This window comes from Maylandia zebra, linkage group LG1, assembly GCF_041146795.1.
Source record: "Maylandia zebra isolate NMK-2024a linkage group LG1, Mzebra_GT3a, whole genome shotgun sequence".
In the NCBI taxonomy this organism is placed as follows: domain Eukaryota; kingdom Metazoa; phylum Chordata; class Actinopteri; order Cichliformes; family Cichlidae; genus Maylandia; species Maylandia zebra.
In genome coordinates this window covers 4,797,266-4,816,696 of record NC_135167.1, presented here as the reverse complement: position 1 = coordinate 4,816,696, position 19,431 = coordinate 4,797,266, and the positions used below count along the sequence as shown (strand labels likewise).

At 42.9% G+C, this 19,431-nt stretch overlaps 1 protein-coding gene across 1 annotated transcript; it reads right to left on the bottom strand.

Moving 5' to 3' along the window:
- Positions 1 to 1,134: 1,134 nt before the first annotated feature.
- LOC143419905 (adhesion G-protein coupled receptor G5-like) lies at positions 1,135 to 4,564 on the bottom strand. The gene is made up of 5 exons (XM_076887735.1): positions 4,243 to 4,564; positions 4,066 to 4,162; positions 3,680 to 3,809; positions 2,339 to 2,495; positions 1,135 to 2,214 (listed from the first exon to the last, which is right to left on the bottom strand). Exons 1-5 carry the CDS (start codon positions 4,487 to 4,489, stop codon positions 2,120 to 2,122), a joined length of 726 nt encoding a protein of 241 aa, XP_076743850.1. The 5' UTR covers positions 4,490 to 4,564; the 3' UTR covers positions 1,135 to 2,119.
- Positions 4,565 to 19,431: the final 14,867 nt, after the last annotated feature.

Here is a 19,431-nt window from a genome sequence, read left to right as displayed (position 1 = left end):
GCTGATGTTGATGCTTTTAAAGCATTCATGTCGTTGGATGTTTGAGCTGATAAATGGTAGGTCTGAGATCTCTAGATTATTGCAAAGTGCTTGTTCTACATCTAGCCAAGGTTCATCTAAGAGGGTATGTTTTAGCCATCCTGAGATAAACAAAAGGCAGTTTTTACACCTTTGGTCTTCTCCCAAAGAAAAGTTCACACTTCCTTGCTACCTCTTACAGTGGTTGAAGAGACAAAAGACTGTTCCTGTTGAATTGTCTGCTTCCCCCCAACTTCCTGAGATAAAATAATCCGGCTGTTCAATGGCATCAATGTGTGAGACATTGAGACATGCTAAAACCCAGTGGCACCAAGGCAATATACAATAAATAATGTGAGTAATACATAAATAACACTCTCTGATGATGTGAGTGAATGGAGCTCACCCAGCAGTATCTCTCTTTCTTTCATCTATATGCTTCTAATCATTTGAATAATGTATTTAAATACTATTCAAATTTCTATATCATATTTACTTGATTACACTTTTGATTCCAGTGTTGTATTGGGCTTCACAATCTGCAGCAAAAATAATGAGATATAGGGTACTGTTTTCTTTTACACATGGGTGTAATTACAATCTGTATGTCTGAAACAGAGCCCTCTTGTAAATCGTGAATGTTACTGGGACAACCTGTATAAATAAAGGTTAAATATATAGAAGTGGTAATGTCAATAAAACATTAATTCATTAATTACAATTTACTCTGGTTAACAAAAATAGATTTCCTGACACCTCGGAGTGCCTAGAAGCAGCAGGTACGCCACCTGTTGAAACTGGAATGAAATGAAACAAAACTTCAGATTTTGTAGTTTACTGAGTGTTTTGAACCTTGAAGATCCTCATTGTTTCCCTTCAGTTCAGCTTATAGTGAGTGAGTTTATTTTACGTCTGGTACAGTTTACTTTGGTATTTTTGCCTTTTGTTTTTGTTGCCCTTTTCACCAGCTTTAAAGCCATTGTTCTGTGTTGCAGAGTCATGTGTTTTGGATCCACACCTCTGCCTGCCACACACTTACACCCTTGACAAACATGTTACATAAACAATTTTAATTTTCTTTTATTGTTGATATTAATGTCACAGCATTTAGTGAATTAACAATGCTCGTTCAGATGTACAAAGGACACTACAAAGGACTAAACCAGCACCAGGTGAGGTACTTTCCAAAACCAAATCACATCAGTAGGCAATGCAGAAGGTGCATTTTTCTTGACCTCAGTGGAAAACGTCATCATATCAAGGAAAGGTTTATAATAATAATAATTAGGAGAAGAAAATTGATACATCTGGCGACACTTATTCTAGACTCCTTGGAAAAGATATATATAAATCTTATAAAGTTTGTATCTGTCTTGTGTGAAACTTGTATGAAAAGCATACAAGAGTGAAAACAGATATAAGATCCCTTGAAAAATTATATAATGAAACTTGTATGTTTTGGATACTTACTAAAACAATATATGAAAGTAATGAGAAAGTGGCCACTTTCATGAGTAAATCATATAAGTTTTTACTATTTCTTTTCCATATGGGATATATTGGTTTACTCCAGAATGCTCTTGTTGTGGTAATTCGTGCAAGTCATATGAATGAGAACAACCAGTAAAAATCATCACTTCATTACTAAGGAACATATGGAATCAGTTAGTGTAAAATAAATTCCTGAATCTTCCAATTTGTGACAGCTGAGAAAAGAAACCCTACACTGATATATATTTATACATGTAGCCTATTAACAGTATTACTAATGTAAATCACATCATATAGAACCTTGATTAATATCACTTATGTAAGCTTATATTCGTCCTGCAAGGCAAAAACTTTACAACTTTCTTACAACAGCATGATGTTCATTGTTGACCTGAGTGTTTTGATTCATTCTTTTGGCTTTAAATCAGCCACATAAGGCTTGTTTTTCATTTCATTACGTCTGCTTCTGGAGTCTGCATTTGGATTTGCTACACTTCTTTTCATGACATATTATTAATAATGAAAGCACATGTTAGTAGGAACATCTTACAGTATTACCTATAAACTACACAAACATGGGAGCTTCTTGATGAGTTGGTAGTTGTTCAAACTACTTGCTTGTTGTAGCCATTTCACTGGTTGGCATAGCACGGGGATTTTTAGTCTTTCTCAGTGACATCGCAAACCACAGGAATATAAAGAAACCTGCATCACACAAAGGAGAGAAAGTAGTAAAGACTGTGCCTGGTTACAGTTCGTTCATACACTTTACAAACATTCATGGCAAAATTGAAAGCAAGTATTTCATCTTTCAGCAGGTTATGCAGACCTTGCAATGAGTTTAGGATGCAGAAGAGGTAGAGGCCAGGAGTGGTCAGATGGCCAAAAGAGAAGAAGACCAGGCCCCAGGTAATGCCGAGCAGAGTGATGACTCCCAGCAGGGTACAAATATCTTTCTTGGCACGGTCACGGTTGCGCTGTCCAAACTGATTTGCCAAGCATAAAATGAAACATCCCATTATAGAACATCTGACAAGCAGCATGAGAACTTGAAATCTGTTTTATAACTCGTTGTCACTATTCTTATCTCATCAGGGAAAGCATGTCTCTTATTCAGCTTATGTAAAATTGTGCTCTTGAAGCTAACATGACTTTTAAATGTGTTTGAACAGTAACCACTAAAACTGCCTCCTGTCTAGTGAATGAGATCACATCTCTTTCAGTTTGTGTATTATCTTTAGACTCTTTCATTCGCTCATACAGCATGCTAAATGGAAGTTGATAACATACAAGCAAGCACTTTGACACAAGGAAGAGGTATCTCGCACACAGCGGTAGTAAGTAAAAAACAGTAAAATTATACAAATACTATACGATTCCAGTGCTACCCATCAGCCTCCTGGTAGATACACCTATGGTATAAAGTTGTAAATCCTAAGTGATTTTTAGAAAGGCTGAGCTCTGACATTGAGGTCAGTGTCACCAGGGTTTGAACTTGTCCAAGATTTTTAGTAGCTACACCTACAGTGCCAATTTCAAAACCCAATGTCACCCCATTATTGAATTTTGGCATTCACAAACTTGGGTGTCCATGCCATCCACCTCTCTGGCTATGTGCCCAACAGGGTGATGTCAGTACCCCATCAGCCTTTTATGGCTAAGGAGTAAAAAACTAATTTAGGCACAAGATAGGCAGTGGCCATTACACTGGAAGGTATCCTTTGAGGCAAATATTCTCAGTGAGAAGCAGGGAAAAAACATATTCCAAACTGTTCCAAAAAAGTCAAACGTGGGAAAATCAACACTAAACACTAGGAAAACAACATGTGTGATTAGCTGACACATTAAACACAGGTTACAGTAATCAGGCAATATTACTAAGGACAGAAAATCGATAGGAATACACAAGGATGAGCATTTACACTCAGGAATAGTTTATACCTAACCCATTACACAATTTAGAAATGTACTAGAAGATGGATAAATGTTTATCAGAAAAACTAAATGACTGGTAACCCACTTTCACTTTATTTACCTTTAAAATAAAGATGCTACTGAATGTTTAACACGTGTTCCTTGTGGCCTTTTCAAAGGGATTGCCGATGAGAAAAATGTGGAGATTCATAAACTTTTCAAGATGCATTATAAAGATTTAAAGATTAACCCATACCTCTTTGACACGGCGGAGAATCAAAATATGCCAGAGAGTTGTCACAAATAGGATCACGTTAAAGAGGAACACCAAGCCGAACAGCACAACTGTAGTCAACACCTTCACCGTGTCATTAGTTATATAACATCTACAAAGAAAGTGATTACAGTTCATATTTTAATCTCTCACCTGCCCAGGTGATTTAGAGTCACATAGTAAGAGTGCATGTAGGTGGAACTACTGAGATTCAGAGTCAAATTGTGAGATTACATGTTAGGTTAAATAGGATTGTATGCCTTTCCCTTTTTAAGCTTTTATTGTATTGTATTATCAGAAACTCCAATGCACATACAAAACAGTTTAATTATGTTGAGGTGTTACATGCAATCACATTTGTTCCTTACATTGCAGTGCTGTTGGAGTTATAGTTGTCCACAACAGCAGGACCATAAAAACCTCTGTCTATGATCACCACCACTGACACAATGATCGCAGGAACTCCTGAAACACAAGAACCGAGCAGTCACTTAAATGTTATGTGACTGATAATAACAGCTTCCTGCTTAAATGGCTCCACTCACCCCATCCCACCACACTGAGTTTGAGCAGGTATCTCTTGATATAGATGTTGAAGACTTTGACTAAGAGAAGGTAGAGGTGGAATCCTTCCACAGCCATCCAGCTAAAAGTGGTCAGCAGGGAGTAGTGAAGGACAAGAGCCATGTATAAACAGACCCCAGTGGGGGGCACTGCTGCCACTGTGGAACTTAGCAGGAAGTGCAGGTTGAGGATGATGAGAGAAATTGCAAGATTGATGTGGACCTTCATAGAAACATCTAGTCTGAGTGTTCTGTTAGACAATGGAGACAGAGTAAGTGGCAAATTTAGTGGTCATGTCATTGAAGAAAGCCATATCAAGAAGAAGGATGGGATGGTTGACAGAATTACTAACATAATAAACCAGAAAGAATTGCATTTGTTGCGAAAAGAATGTATTTCCTTTTATTAAAGTAATGAATAAATATGTAAATTCACAAAAACAAACAACAAACAAGACAGAAAGAAATGAGCAGAGGTTTGGTGAGAAGAGCCTGATACTAAATATGTGAGACGGGAGATGACTGACGAATGTTGAAAGAATATCATCAAAAAAGTTACCTATTTGTGATGAACAGCAAAACTGCAACGGAAAGGGCAAAAAGAGAGACACTACAACCAATTTGGGAAATATACGTCAATATTATTGTGTCCTTTTCTGACACATGTGGAGAAACCTGTGGAGAAAATACATATTTACATAAAGTTATCAATGTTTTTGTTGATTTACCCCCTTTCTTACCTGCCCCCCTGGCTAAACTTTGCTAGATCCGCCCCTGCACAGTTACCAGCCGTCAGCTACGTAGAAAAGTATCCTGGTGTAGAAAGTAATATTAAATAAATTCTAACAACAGCTTATCAAGCGTAAACATGCTGCTGTTGTTCAGCCGCTGGTTTCCTCTTTCTCGTGCAAAGTGGGCCAAAAACAAACAAGAGAGACGGACTCGCGACAGAAAAGCCGATCAGCCGATCATTGATCAGTTTCATGATTGAAGCAGCAACAGGAGAGGGAGGGAGAGAGAGAGGCAGTCGCTCCATATATCGGTTGTTAAGCTTAAGGTGGGAATGCTTTACAAACATTCAGAGATGAACTTACACACTTGCTTTACTTCTCTCTGGGATAACTTTCTAGGAGATGAAATGCCGGTTTGGTAGCGAGGCTCCAAATGCTCAACCAGACCACCGACAGGTCTCGCACGCCACAGCTGCTCTATCACGTGACGCATACTGCTCCGACGTGCTATGGTTATGAGCAGAGTTACGCCATGTCGTACGTTTTGAGGAGTGCTTTCGTGATATTTAATGGATCGGATTACATTTTTTATTTCTCTCCGATGTCCGATCCAGAAATTTAGGTCAGTATCGGACCGATACGTAATATCAGATCGGTCCATCTCTAGTAGATAGTAGATGTTTTTTTTTTTAAATGATTGTTTGTTTTGCTATAAATGAATGGCTCTTGTATTAATATTTGTTTTTGTATATCCTGAATTCCTCTTTATATAATGCACAAGTCCAGTCTTACCAGGAGTACACCAAAGTACGTGAGATGGTTACAGGAACAGGTGACATTACTCTGGTTACGTGTCCAAAGTGTTTCACAGCCATCCTCACTATAACCTGGTAAGCAAAACAAAGAGATCCATTATAGTTAAGATGCCACCAATGAATTACAGTTCAACTTTTACAGTGGGGCAAAAAAGTATTTAGTCAGCCACCGATTGTGCAAGTTCCCCCACCTAAAATGATGACAGAGGTCAGTAATTTGCACCAGAGGTACACTTCAACTGTGAGAGACAGAATGTGAAAAAAAAAATCCATGAATCCACATGGTAGGATTTGTAAAGAATTTATTCGTAAATCAGGGTGGAAAATAAGTATTTGGTCAATAACAAAAATACAACTCAATACTTTGTAACATAACCTTTGTTGGCAATAACAGAGGTCAAACGTTTACGATAGGTCTTTACCAGGTTTGCACACACAGTAGCTGGTATTTTGGCCCATTCCTCCATGCAGATCTTCTCGAGAGCAGTGATGTTTTGGGGCTGTCGCCGAGCAACACGGACTTTCAACTCCCGCCACAGATTTTCTATGGGGTTGAGGTCTGGAGACTGGCTAGGCCACTCCACGACTTTCAAATGCTTCTTACGGAGCCACTCCTTTGTTGCCGGGGCGGTGTGTTTTGGATCATTGTCATGTTGGAAGACCCAGCCTCGTTTCATCTTCAAAGTTCTCACTGATGGAAGGAGGTTTTGGCTCAAAATCTCACGATACATGGCCCCATTCATTCTGTCCTTAACGCGGATCAGTCGTCCTGTCCCCTTGGCAGAAAAACAGCCCCATAGCATGATGTTTCCACCCCCATGCTTCACAGTAGGTATGGTGTTCTTGGGATGCAACTCAGTATTCTTCTTCCTCCAAACACGGCGAGTTGAGTTTATACCAAAAAGTTCTACTTTGGTTTCATCTGACCACATGACATTCTCCCAATCCTCTGCTGTATCATCCATGTGCTCTCTGGCAAACTTCAGACGGGCCTGGACATGCACTGGCTTCAGCAGCGGAACACGTCTGGCACTGCGGGATTTGATTCCCTGCCGTTGTAGTGTGTTACTGATGGTGACCTTTGTTACTTTGGTCCCAGCTCTCTGCAGGTCATTCACCAGGTCCCCCCGTGTGGTTCTGGGATCTTTGCTCACCGTTCTCATGATCATTTTGACCCCACGGGATGAGATCTTGCGTGGAGCCCCAGATCGAGGGAGATTATCAGTGGTCTTGTATGTCTTCCATTTTCTGATGATTGCTCCCACAGTTGATTTTTTCACACCAAGCTGCTTGCCTATTTTAGATTCACTCTTCCCAGTCTGGTGCAGGTCTACAATACTTTTCCTGGTGTCCTTCGAAAGCTCTTTGGTCTTGGCCATGGCGGAGTTTGGAGTCTGACTGTTTGAGGCTGTGGACAGGTGTCTTTTATACAGATGATGAGTTCAAACAGGTGCCATTCATACAGGTAACGAGTGGGGGACAGAAAAGCTTCTTACAGAAGACGTTACAGGTCTGTGAGAGCCAGAGATTTTCCTTGTTTGAGGTGACCAAATACTTATTTTCCACCCTGATTTACGAATAAATTCTTTACAAATCCTACCATGTGAATTCATGGATTTTTTTTTCACATTCTGTCTCTCACAGTTGAAGTGTACCTCTGGTGCAAATTACTGACCTCTGTCATCATTTTAAGTGGGGGAACTTGCACAATCGGTGGCTGACTAAATACTTTTTTGCCCCACTGTAGGTCCCTATTGAAACCATGAACCTCAATCATTCCTATTCATAAAATAACATATTTGTGTCACATGTTACTATTCATCACAAATGTGATTACTGGTTACTCACTTCCTGTTGACAAATTTAAGAATTGACAGGAGAGAGTCTGGTTTTCCTGTAACACAATTATACTGCATGTTATGTTAGTCACATACACAATGCATTCCATGTTATTTAATACTATAATATGTAAAGTATGAATGGAATAAATGATGAAATGAAGTTGCACTTACATTTATATTTTTGGTAACCTCCATGGTTATGTTGACACGTTCACTTAGTCCTGATATATTTTTATTTTGTACCAACAGGCCAACTAGTTTTAGATTATATAGGTCACGTGCCACTTCAGACATTTTCTAAAATACAAGACACATTGATATTAATGGGAAGGTTTGTTTAAAACATGCATCATGTAAGATTTTTTCACTATTCTGAAGGGCTTTTACAGTATCCAAAGGAAAAAGACCCCCAGTGATGGTTATTTCTTACCGGTGTACTTAAATTCCTACAAGTTAATTTAAATTTATATTGATTTACATTTGGTGTATTGTTGTAAACAGTAACTGCAGAAGAGCATTCACTTTGCACATCTGGCATATTCCTCTAGCATATTGGCGTGAAGGACCAAAGAGTATAGTGACCAATTTTTGTTTTTCTAAAACAATAAAAAATATATGTATGTGTTTCTAGTGTCTTTTATTCAAAGCTTATGTGTATTTGTGGTTATTGGCAGAACTGCACAGACATAAAAAACTGAGGCCTGGTATTAATGTGAATAATGGAATTAATGGCAGCGACAAACTGATTTCAAGCCAAAGTGCTATTTAGAGGCAATATTTCTTTAATCTCTTTGGGATACAACAAACAAAACTAACCAACCATGGTAGTTAAATAATACAGTGTAAACAATAGACAGAATTAGTATAGATCAGTGGTCGGCAACCCACGGCTCCACAGCCTTTTTCGTCCTTATACTGTGGCTCCGCATGACTTTACAAAATAAATTATAATAATTTAATTAAAGTTAAATTTATTTGCATTAGTTCTTTTTTTAAAATTGTAGTTCTAAATTGGAAGATTAGTGTGATCTTGAAATATTAAAATAAAATTATTAACTTGTGTTTGAAACATGGAATGCCATCCTCAACACATAAACATGAAGAAATATGCATTCAGATTCATGACGATCTTCGGATACACATATGTATGTGAACTGCTATTTTCCACTATGAGCTATGTTAAAACCAAACACCGCTCATGCCTTACAGATGACAGCTTACAGTCCTGCGTTGATGAAAGTGACTTTGTTTGCTAGGTGAGCCCAATTAAAGGAAAAACTACAAAAGAAGGATATTCCACATTATTAAACAGATCACCATTTTCAAGCAATATGGGAAAGAAAAAGGATCTGTCTGCTGCTGATAAGCGTGAAATAGTTAAATGCCTTGGACATGTAATGAAAACCTTAAATAATTCATGGAAACTAAAGCGTGATCACCATAATGTTAGGAGATTTGTAGCTGAGTCAGAGCACACACAGGTTTGTGCAGATATAGGCACAACGAGGAAGGTTTCTACCAGACAAATACATCAGATTAAGACAGCACCTGCGGAAAGGCCATTACAAAGCAGCAAACAGATATTTGAAGCCGCTCGTGTCTCTGGAACCCCACGTACGTCAAGGTGTAGGATCCTCCAGAAACTTGCAGTTGTGCATAAACCTTCTATTTGGCCACCCCTAACCAATGTTCACAAGCAGAAACAGCTGCAGTGGACCCAGAAGTATATAAAGACTAATCTTTAAATAGTTTTGTTCACTGATGCATGCAACCCTGGATGGTCCAGGTGGATGGTTGGTGGACGGCCACCATGTCCCAACAAGGCTGCAACGTCAGCAAGGAGGTGATGGAGTCATGTTTTGGGCCCAAGTCACAGGGAGAGAGCTGGTCGACCCCTCTAATTAAGGTCCCTGAAGGTGTGAAAATGACCTCTGCGAAGGATGTGGAGTTTCTGACTAACCACTTTCTTCTATGGTAGGAAATGAAGAACTGTGCTTTCCACTACAAAGTCATCTTCATCTTGCGTAAAAGGGTTAAGGGTTGCCAACCCCTGGTATAGATGCTCTTAAAATGGAATGGAATGATTCTTATATAGTGCTTTTCTAATCTCCCGGAGTATTCAAAGCCCTCTATACAACATGCCACATTCACCCGATTCACGCAACAAAGGTCTTCTATGCTTCTAAGTACTTACTAACTACCATTGACACACGTTCATCGAACCACCAACCTTCCAATCAGTAGTTGACCTGAGCTACAGCCACCCAATTTTAACACATCTTAAACAACAGCTATTCACATCCTTTTCTATACATTTATATAACCAAGTGTAATGTCTTACCCTGTTAGTTTCAGTAAATGTAAACATGGAAAACACAATCTTGTTGTTTGGTCCAGCATCCAGTTTTGCTGGTAGTTGAACACTCACTGTGCTGTTGGGGAGAGGAGCCACGCCTGCCTATATCATCAGAAACAGAGCAAAACACTGTATGTAAATATTTTGCATCACTTGAGTGATGCAAATACTTTTGGTAATGTAGTGAATTTCAGTCAAGACAGAAAAATGAAAAAAATGCCAACGGGGGATGTAGTTTGACTTCATGTTTGCCACTAAGAATATTTTCTTTCTTTTTTTGTACCTCCGTGTCACTGGCATACATTTCAATGCGTTTCCTGGCCTCTGGCTGGAACACGAGGACCACTAAATTGCAGAAAGGATTTGCGATCAATGTTTTTCCATTTAAGCCTGTTTTCTTAAGAACCTCTTCCATGTTTTTTAAGGACCTTAGAGAAAAACGGAAAAGATAATATGAATCATTTTGATTTATAACTATTCAGTGATTTCATGTCATAGAATGTGTTGTTCTTGAATATGATTTAAATCTCAACTCTACTAATTCTTTATACTTTACTCTCATATAAATGTTAGATCTAAGAGGTTTTTTTTAAACTCAAAAACAGAAAGGAACACAGACAAAAAATTAATCATAAAAATGTAAATGTTTACGTGATGGTGTCCTCAGGGCCCCTTGAAAAGTTGCATGTATTCATCAAACAGAATCCAGCTGTTAAGGAAAAAAAAGGATACATATCATATACCCTCATATATATGAGAGTACTTTTTAGAGTTCCTTTTCTATGCTTAAGTGCTTTCTATATAACAGTCACACACTTCATATGCCAATCAATTCATCGGAAAACAAATCAGGATTAGCATCTGGCCCAGCAACATGGAGGCAGGAATTAAACTACCAACCTTCCAACTAGCACATGATCTGCTCTACCTCCTGAGCTATAGCCACTCCAATAGAGTTCAAGGGCACTTGATTCAGGGTTTTTTTTCTTTGTTTTTGAAACAGACTTTTTAGTGTTGTAGCTAATGTACAGTCTGTGGTGTTTTCACTTCTGTTCTAGACTGTATATGCATCTGTAGCTTTATATTCAACAGCATACTGCTGTTTACCTTGCATTTACAAAGAGTTCAGAGAGTAACAGACAGAAACAGTCCATGTGAGCGGTAGACACTCATTTCATTACATCACATCCATACAACTGACTTTTGTCAGTTGTATGGATGTGCACTTTAAGGTTTATGAATCCCATAAACCTTAAAGTGCAGACTTATATCCTGAAAATTATCAATACTAGTCTGTTAACCAGTCAAGTTCCTAGTGGATTTAAACATGCAGTCATACACCCCTTACTTAAGAAACCTGGCCTTGGTAGTTCTGTTATGTCAAATTTTAGACCTATCTCCAAGCTTCCCTTTTTAAGCAAGATCTTGGAGAGGATTGTACATACCCAGCTGTTGGATTACTTGAATGACTCGCAACTGTCTGAAATCTTCCAATCTGGTTTTAAGCCCTTTCACAGTGCGGAGACAGCTCTTGTTAAAGTTATGACTGACATTCTTTTTGCTACTGATCGTGGTAAATATGCTGTGCTTGTGTTATTGGACATAACAGCTACATTTGACACAGTGGACCTCGACCGGCTGATTTCCCGCTTACACCACTGTGTGGGAATTTCTGATTTGGCATTGTCATGGATAAAATCACATCTTTCCAAAAGGAGTTTTTGTGTTAAGCTGGGGCTGCCCACTTCCTCTGTTGCCCCTCTGCTTTGGGGTGTGCCCCAGGGATCTATCTTTGAGCCATTATTTTTCTCGCAGTATTTACTCCCTCTTGGTGCGATTTTTCGTAAACACGGAGTGTCATTTCATTTGTATGCCGATGACTGTCAGCTTTATTTGCCTTTTAGTCATTTGGATACCTCCCCATGTCAATCACTGCTTGACTGTCTTAGCGATATTAAATTATGGATGGCAAATAATTTTCTGAATTTTAATGATCGCAAAACGGAAGCAATTTTATATGGCCTGCATCGTTCTACTGATTCTCCAGATGTTGATTTTGGTGATTTGACCTCCCATCTGAAAAGTTCAATCACTAATCTTGGTGGTAAACTTGAGTCTGCGCTTACTTTTGAAGGTCATGTAAATGGGGTGGTAAAATCAGCTTTTTATCACCTCAGACGCCTATCAAAGGTTAAGCTTTTCCTTTCCAAACCCAATTTTGTCATGGTCTGGAGTCTGCGACTCCGTGTTTATGTTTAGTTTATTAGTATTCTGTGGTTTTGGTTGCCTTGGGTGTTTGTACTCTTCTGTTTCGTGGTTCATGTTCCTATGTTCTGTGTCCCCCAGTCTGTGTTAAGTTGGTGTGTTGTGTCATTGTGTGTATGTGTTTCCTGTTTTATTGTGAAGGTCTGCGTCTTATGTGAGTGTTTTCAGTTTGCCTCCCTAGTCTCGTCACGTAATCACTCCCAGCTGTGTTCCCCACCTGTGTGTAATCTCCCTGTGTTCTCTGAGTGTATTTAAGTTGTGTCTTCTGTCATGGTAGTTGCTGGTTCGTCTGTGTTGTTTCCCCTCGGTCTCCCTACGTCTCTCCGTATGTATTTCCCCGGACCTCCCTGCATCTTCATTTCTGGTTTGTGTTGTTAGTTTACCCAGTTTAGGTTTCCGGTTTCATGTTTTCCCACCATTGCTGTTTGTACCCACCCTTGTAAATAAATATTCACCTGCACCAGAGCTGCCGCCTTTTGGGTCCTTTCTACTACTCCACACGGCTTGCCCCGGCAAACCGTGACAAATTTGGAAACTCTTATTCATGCTTTTATCACCTCACGTCTAGACTATTGTAATTCCCTTTTAATAGGGGTTGGGTCGGACACCTTGTCACGCCTGCAGTTAGTGCAAAATGCGGCGGCACAATTTTTATCCGGTAGTAGGAAATTCGATCACATCACTCCGGTTCTGGCCTCCTTGCATTGGCCTCCCATTGAATTTAGGGTTCGTTTTAAAGTCCTTTTATTGGTTTTTAAATCTTTAAATGGTTTGGCTCCTGTCTACTTATCTGATTTGCTGAAGCACGTTCTTCCTCGCTCGCTCCATTCAGCTGAGTGGCTGTTGCTGTCGGGCCCTAAGTCATGGCTGAAATGCAGAGGAGACCGAGCGTTTTCAATCGCGGCTCCAATGCTCTGGAATAACCTTCCCCTCCATATTAGACAAGCGTCTATTTTTTAATGATTCTATGGTATTTTTAATTTGGTAGTTGTTTTGATCTGTGTTGTTCAGCACTTTGGTCTGCCTGGTGTGTTCTTAAAGTGCTATACAAATAAACGATTATGATGATGATGATGAAGAATGGTGATCTCAACAGTTAGTTAAAGGGTTAATGTCGTTATTGTGTGGTATTTGAATTGTTATCATATACTCTTTCTATTGCCTGTCAAATTTTTAAAAAAAAAAAGACATTACTAGGAATCCGGCTGTACTTGGGTTATATTAGAATGTAGAAATCGACAATGTAGAATTATAAAAATGTATTAGAATGTGAGCACAAAAGGTCGGAGAAAAGCAAACAATCATCCAGCTTAAAGATTCAGCATACCTTAGCTGAATTCACATTAGCTCTATAATTATGCCCCACTTGGGGCAGGAGCTCGTCCCTGACCCGGAGTGGGCGGAAAAGGGTGCAGAGCCCACTCTGGGTTTGGGACGAGTTCTTGCCCCAAGTGGAAGAGTTTAAGTATCTCGGGGTCTTGTTCACGAGTGATTGGAGAAGAGAGCAGGAGACTGACAGACAGATTGGTGCTGCGGCTGCAGTGATGCAGTCTGCAATCAGGGAGCTGAGTGTAAAAGCGAAGCTCTCAATTTACCAGTCGATCTACAACCCTACCCTCACCTATGGTCATGGTAGTGACCAAAAGAACGAGACTGCGAATACAAGCGGTGGAAATGGGCTTCCACTGAAGGGTGGCTGGCCTCTCCCTTAGGGCGAGAAGTCATCCGAGTACAGCCGCTGCTCCACCACATTGAAAGGAGCCAGTTGAGGTGCTGCGGGCATCTGACAAGGATGCCTCCTGCTGAGGTGGAGGCATGTCCCACCGAGAGGAGGCCTGGTGGGACATATAAGTAACTGTATCATCAGTTCCTATGTTTACAGTGTATAAGGCCTCTTGTTTTCAGTCTTTCAGACAATAGCTGAGCATCTCGCATATTTTGCTTGGAGGTGAAACTGTTAATTGCTTTGATTTTTGCATTTTGTGATTATCTGGTTTTTGTTTAGATTGTTAGTTATTTTCTTCCACTTCAGTTTTTTTCTCATTATTTCTTGATTTTGTATTGTTTCCTGTTTAGCTCCATTAGTATGCTGGTTAGAATTTACAGACCATGATTCTGTCACGGCTGCCGAGGCGAGCCGTGTGGATATAGAAGATGCAGGCAGTGGATGAGATACGGGTGGTTTTATTTACAGAGGTGTAGTGGCAAACAAACAGTGGGGCATAACAAACAACTAAAGACACCTAAACTGGGAGAACTAAAATAACAGACCTGGGAGCATATGACAACGGATGATGAATAGCAGAGAGACGCAGACGAGGAACAGGACACCGTGGAACACAGGGTAACAGACTGACACAGAGTTACACAGACTGACACGGAGGAACACAGACGAACCGGCAACAGGCAGGAGAACACACAGGGCTTAAATACACACACCAGTAATCAGGGGATGAGAGACAGGAGGGCAACACAGCTGGGAGGAATCTGGGCTGACGGGACAGGGGAAACGTAAACTGATCACACTCACATATGACACGGACCTTCACAATAAAACAGGAAACTCAGATACATGGAACCAGACAAGACATTGAACTAAACAGACAGATTCACAAACAGATGGGGAGACACCATAGACAGACAGATACAGACGCAGACTCAGAGGCAGATCGAAAATAACACAGAACTTAAACAATCATCATCTAGAAAATGATAACAAACTAAAAGCGCTGGGTCACCGACCCAGGACCATGACAGTACCCCCCCCTCAAGGGCTGGCTCCAGACAGCCCAGCAGAAACACAAAAACGGACCAAAACCAAAAAAGAAAAAAAAAAAAAAAAAAAACACCCGACCAGGGTGGGCGGAGGGGGCCCAGGACGGAGGGACAGAGTCCAAAAGGCCCAGATGGTCAAGTTCAGGAGGCCGACCATGCGAACGGCAGCGGGGCCGGTCCCGATGCCGGCCACGCAGTAGGCAGCGGCGTGGAAACAGTTCTGGGGGCCGACCGTGCGGACGGCAACAGCGGCGTGGAAACAGTTCTGGGGGCCGACCGTGCGGACGGCAACAGCGGCGTGGAAACAAGTCCGGAGGCCGGCCACGTGGAAGGCAGTGGCGGCGTTCAGGAGGGCGTCCACGGCGGCGGAGATGCCCAACAGGCGGCCAGGCAGATGACCGACGATGTGGAGGTGGTAGTAGGGGACCTGAAGGCTGCGTGGCCCCTGCAGCCCCAGGTGAAGCGGAGGCTGGACCAGACGAGGCGGACGCTGAAGCGGAGGCTGGACCAGACGAAGCGGACGCTGATGCGGAGGCTGAAGCCGGACCAGACGAGGAGGATGAAGACACAGAGGCTGGACCAGACGAGGCGGACCAGACGAGGAGGATGAAGACACAGAGGCTGGACCAGACGAGGCGGACGCTGATGCGGAGGCTGAAGCCGGACCAGACGAGGAGGACGAAGACACAGAGGCTGGACCAGACGAGGAGGACGAAGACACAGAGGCTGGACCAGACGAGGAGGACGAAGACACAGAGGCTGGACCAGACGAGGAGGACGAAGACACAGAGGCTGGACCAGACGAGGAGGACGAAGACACAGAGGCTGGACCAGACGAGGAGGATGAAGACACAGAGGCTGGACCAGACGAGGAGGATGAGGACGCAGAGGCTGGACCAGACGAGGAGGACGCAGAGGCTGGACCAGACGAGGAGGACGCAGAGGCTGGACCAGACGATGAGGACGCAGAGGCTGGACCAGACGGGGATGCAGAGGCTGGACCAGACGAGGCTGAAGCAGATGCAGAGGCTGGACCAGACGAGGCTGAAGCAGAAGCGGAGGCCGGACCAGGCAAAGCAGCTGATGAGGATGCTGAAGAGGAGGCCACTGCAGGTGATGCGGAGGCTGGACCAGGCGAGGATGAAGACGCGGAGGCTGGACCAGGCGAGGATGAAGCAGTGGCTGGACCAGGCGAGGATGAAGCAGTGGCTGGACCAGGCGAGGATGAAGCAGTGGCTGGACCAGGTGAAGCGGATGAAGCCGAAGCATGCGCTGGACCAGGCGACGCTGAGGATGCTGAATCCGGACCAGGCGACGGCGTGGAGGATGCAGCAGAGGCCGGGCCAGGCAACGGCGTGGGGGATGCAGACGGAGGCGCTGCAGCAGGTGGCGGCATGGATGAAACTGCTGCTGCAAGCGTGGATGAGGCTGCTGGTGGAGCAGCTGGTGGTTGGACAGGCTCCTCGGGCCCCCCAGCTGACGAGGAAGAAGGCTGGACGGGCTCCTCGGGCCCCCCAGCAAAAACAGTCTCAGAACCAGTGGGCACTGGAGCCCCTGGCACACACAGAACAGAACCAGCAGGTGCGGAGACCTCTGGCAGGAACGCAACAGAACCAGCAGGCACACGGGCCTCTGGCAGGGACAGAACAGGACCAGCAGGCACACGGGCCTCTGGCAGGGACAGAACAGGACCAGCAGGCACACGGGCCTCTGGCAAACACATAGCGGCCTGCAGCTGCGCAGAGCATTGACCCTGCTCAGGCAGCGACAGCTCTGTGCAGTCCTCAGCTGGCTTCTTAAACTCCAGGGGTCCAGAGTCTAATGGGGGCTGAAACCCAGCCTCTGGGGAGGCCCTGGAGTGCATCTCAGTCTCAGAACTGGCCAGCCTTTGAGGAATGTTGACATTGTTCTTGGGTTTGTCTCTCTGCTTAGAGTACGGAGTTGTTGAACTGTCCGTTATGGGTTGGACTGACATGGCTTGCTGTACAGGAGGAGTAGGTGAAGGTGATGGCTGAACAGGTAGTGGAGCAACTGACACAGGATGCAGGGCTGGTGACTGCTGAACTGAGGATAAAGCTAATGATTCTTCTGCTAACCGGGCTACTGACTGGGCCATGGATTGTAACAGGGTTTGTAATAAGTCTGGCTGTGACTGTAATTGAGCTATGGATTGTGAGGCTGAATGTGGCGGAGGTGGCGACTGGGCTTCTGGCCGGGCGGCTAACTGAGCTTCTGGCCGGGCGGCTAACTGAGCTTCTGGCGATAAACAGTTTTTGTCCAGTGCCGTACAGAACATCACCCCTGAGTAAACGGTCCCACAGTTCAGACCAACAATACTGTCCTGTCCACTCACCACAGCTGGCTGCTCGGAAATCCCCAGGTCCGACTGTGGCGAGGAGCGTCGGCAGCGTGAGCGCCGTTTCCCCCTCCAAGGCTGGGTTGACGGGCCGGGCAGAACATCCTCTGTCGGACTGGGCAGTGAAGCATGAGCTGCAGGGTGGGTGGTAGCAGCCGGGGGGTGAAGACGGAGTCCATTCAGAATGAAATTCTGTGCGAGCGGGTGAAGTGAGCTGAGCAGCCAGGGGAGACCAGAAACCAAGCGCTGTAGCCGATTAGCCACGGCTTGGCGAAATTCTCTCCCCTCGTGCTCCAGCCACGCGTTGATTAATTTGTCCACGGAGTAAACAATGTCCTCCCGGAGCTCCTTGGGCGGGTTGAATGCTGCTGGGTCCATAGTGGCCGGTTCGTACTGTCACGGCTGCCGAGGCGAGCCGTGTGGATATAGAAGGAGGACCCAAGATGCAGGCAGTGGATGAGATACGGGTGGTTTTATTTACAGAGGTGTAGTGGCAAACAAACAGTGGGGCATAACAAACAACTAAAGACACCTAAACTGGGAGAACTAAAATAACAGACCTGGGAGCATATGACAACGGATGATGAATAGCAGAGAGACGCAGACGAGGAACAGGACACCGTGGAACACAGGGTAACAGACTGACACAGAGTTACACAGACTGACACGGAGGAACACAGACGAACCGGCAACAGGCAGGAGAACACACAGGGCTTAAATACACACACCAGTAATCAGGGGATGAGAGACAGGAGGGCAACACAGCTGGGAGGAATCTGGGCTGACGGGACAGGGGAAACGTAAACTGATCACACTCACATATGACACGGACCTTCACAATAAAACAGGAAACTCAGATACATGGAACCAGACAAGACATTGAACTAAACAGACAGATTCACAAACAGATGGGGAGACACCATAGACAGACAGATACAGACGCAGACTCAGAGGCAGATCGAAAATAACACAGAACTTAAACAATCATCATCTAGAAAATGATAACAAACTAAAAGCGCTGGGTCACCGACCCAGGACCATGACAGATTCATTGTGTTTTGATTATTTATGCTAGTCACAAGAAGTGTATGGTATGTTTTTGCCTGTACTTCCTTTTCATCTGTGAGGAGGTCTTTCATATTTTAAGATGTTTTAATGGTGAGTTTACATGTATTGCAGCAGTTTGACAGTTTCAGAGAATTTATAGGCTAGCATTTAGACCTGCTTTATGCCAAAAAACAACAGTATTAAAGTAAGGGGATGATCCTATACTGTTAGTAATAGGAATTTCAATAAATACATGGAAATACTTACTCATGGTAATGTTTTTATGTGGATCACAAAAAGAACTAGAGTTTCCACAGATAGACGTTTCTGATGCACAGTTTACAGAGACCATGTCATGAGACACACAAGACACCAGCCACCAAAGTATCCCCCACTTAATCCTGTGAAATTGAGAAAATTAATCTATTTTTTAAAAAAGTCTCTGCTTAACAAAAAAAGGATGTTTGTCATGAAAGCAATTTACAAGCCAAAAGGAGGTCTAGGATGAAGACAAGACAAGAGATTGTGTTGTCTCTCATTTCAAGCAGACAGTGTTTATAGCTTTCATATAAGGTGACCCCATATACTTAAGTGGACGTTTATTATTGTAATTATGATAACAAATGACAACTATGGGTTTCCTTTTTTCAACCAAAAGCCAGTGGCTGCAGATGAGGTCTTATTACATAGCAGTGCATAAAACAATCTGACAAAACCACATGGTGTTATTAATCTATCTCATTCCATTTCATGCGGAACATTAGTGATAGACAGATATATTTTAGCAATGGTGAATCTAAGTCTTTAAAAGAGACACAGCAAAGAGCAAACACTCATCTACAGCTTTATGTGTTCGCACAAAACAATTTTGTGTGCTTAGTTAAATAGCTAATATATATTTTGCAGTCCCAATATTGATAATGAAGCTAAACATCTTTTTATGCAAAGAGTACCAAACCATATCCTACCTTTGCATGTTGCTGGG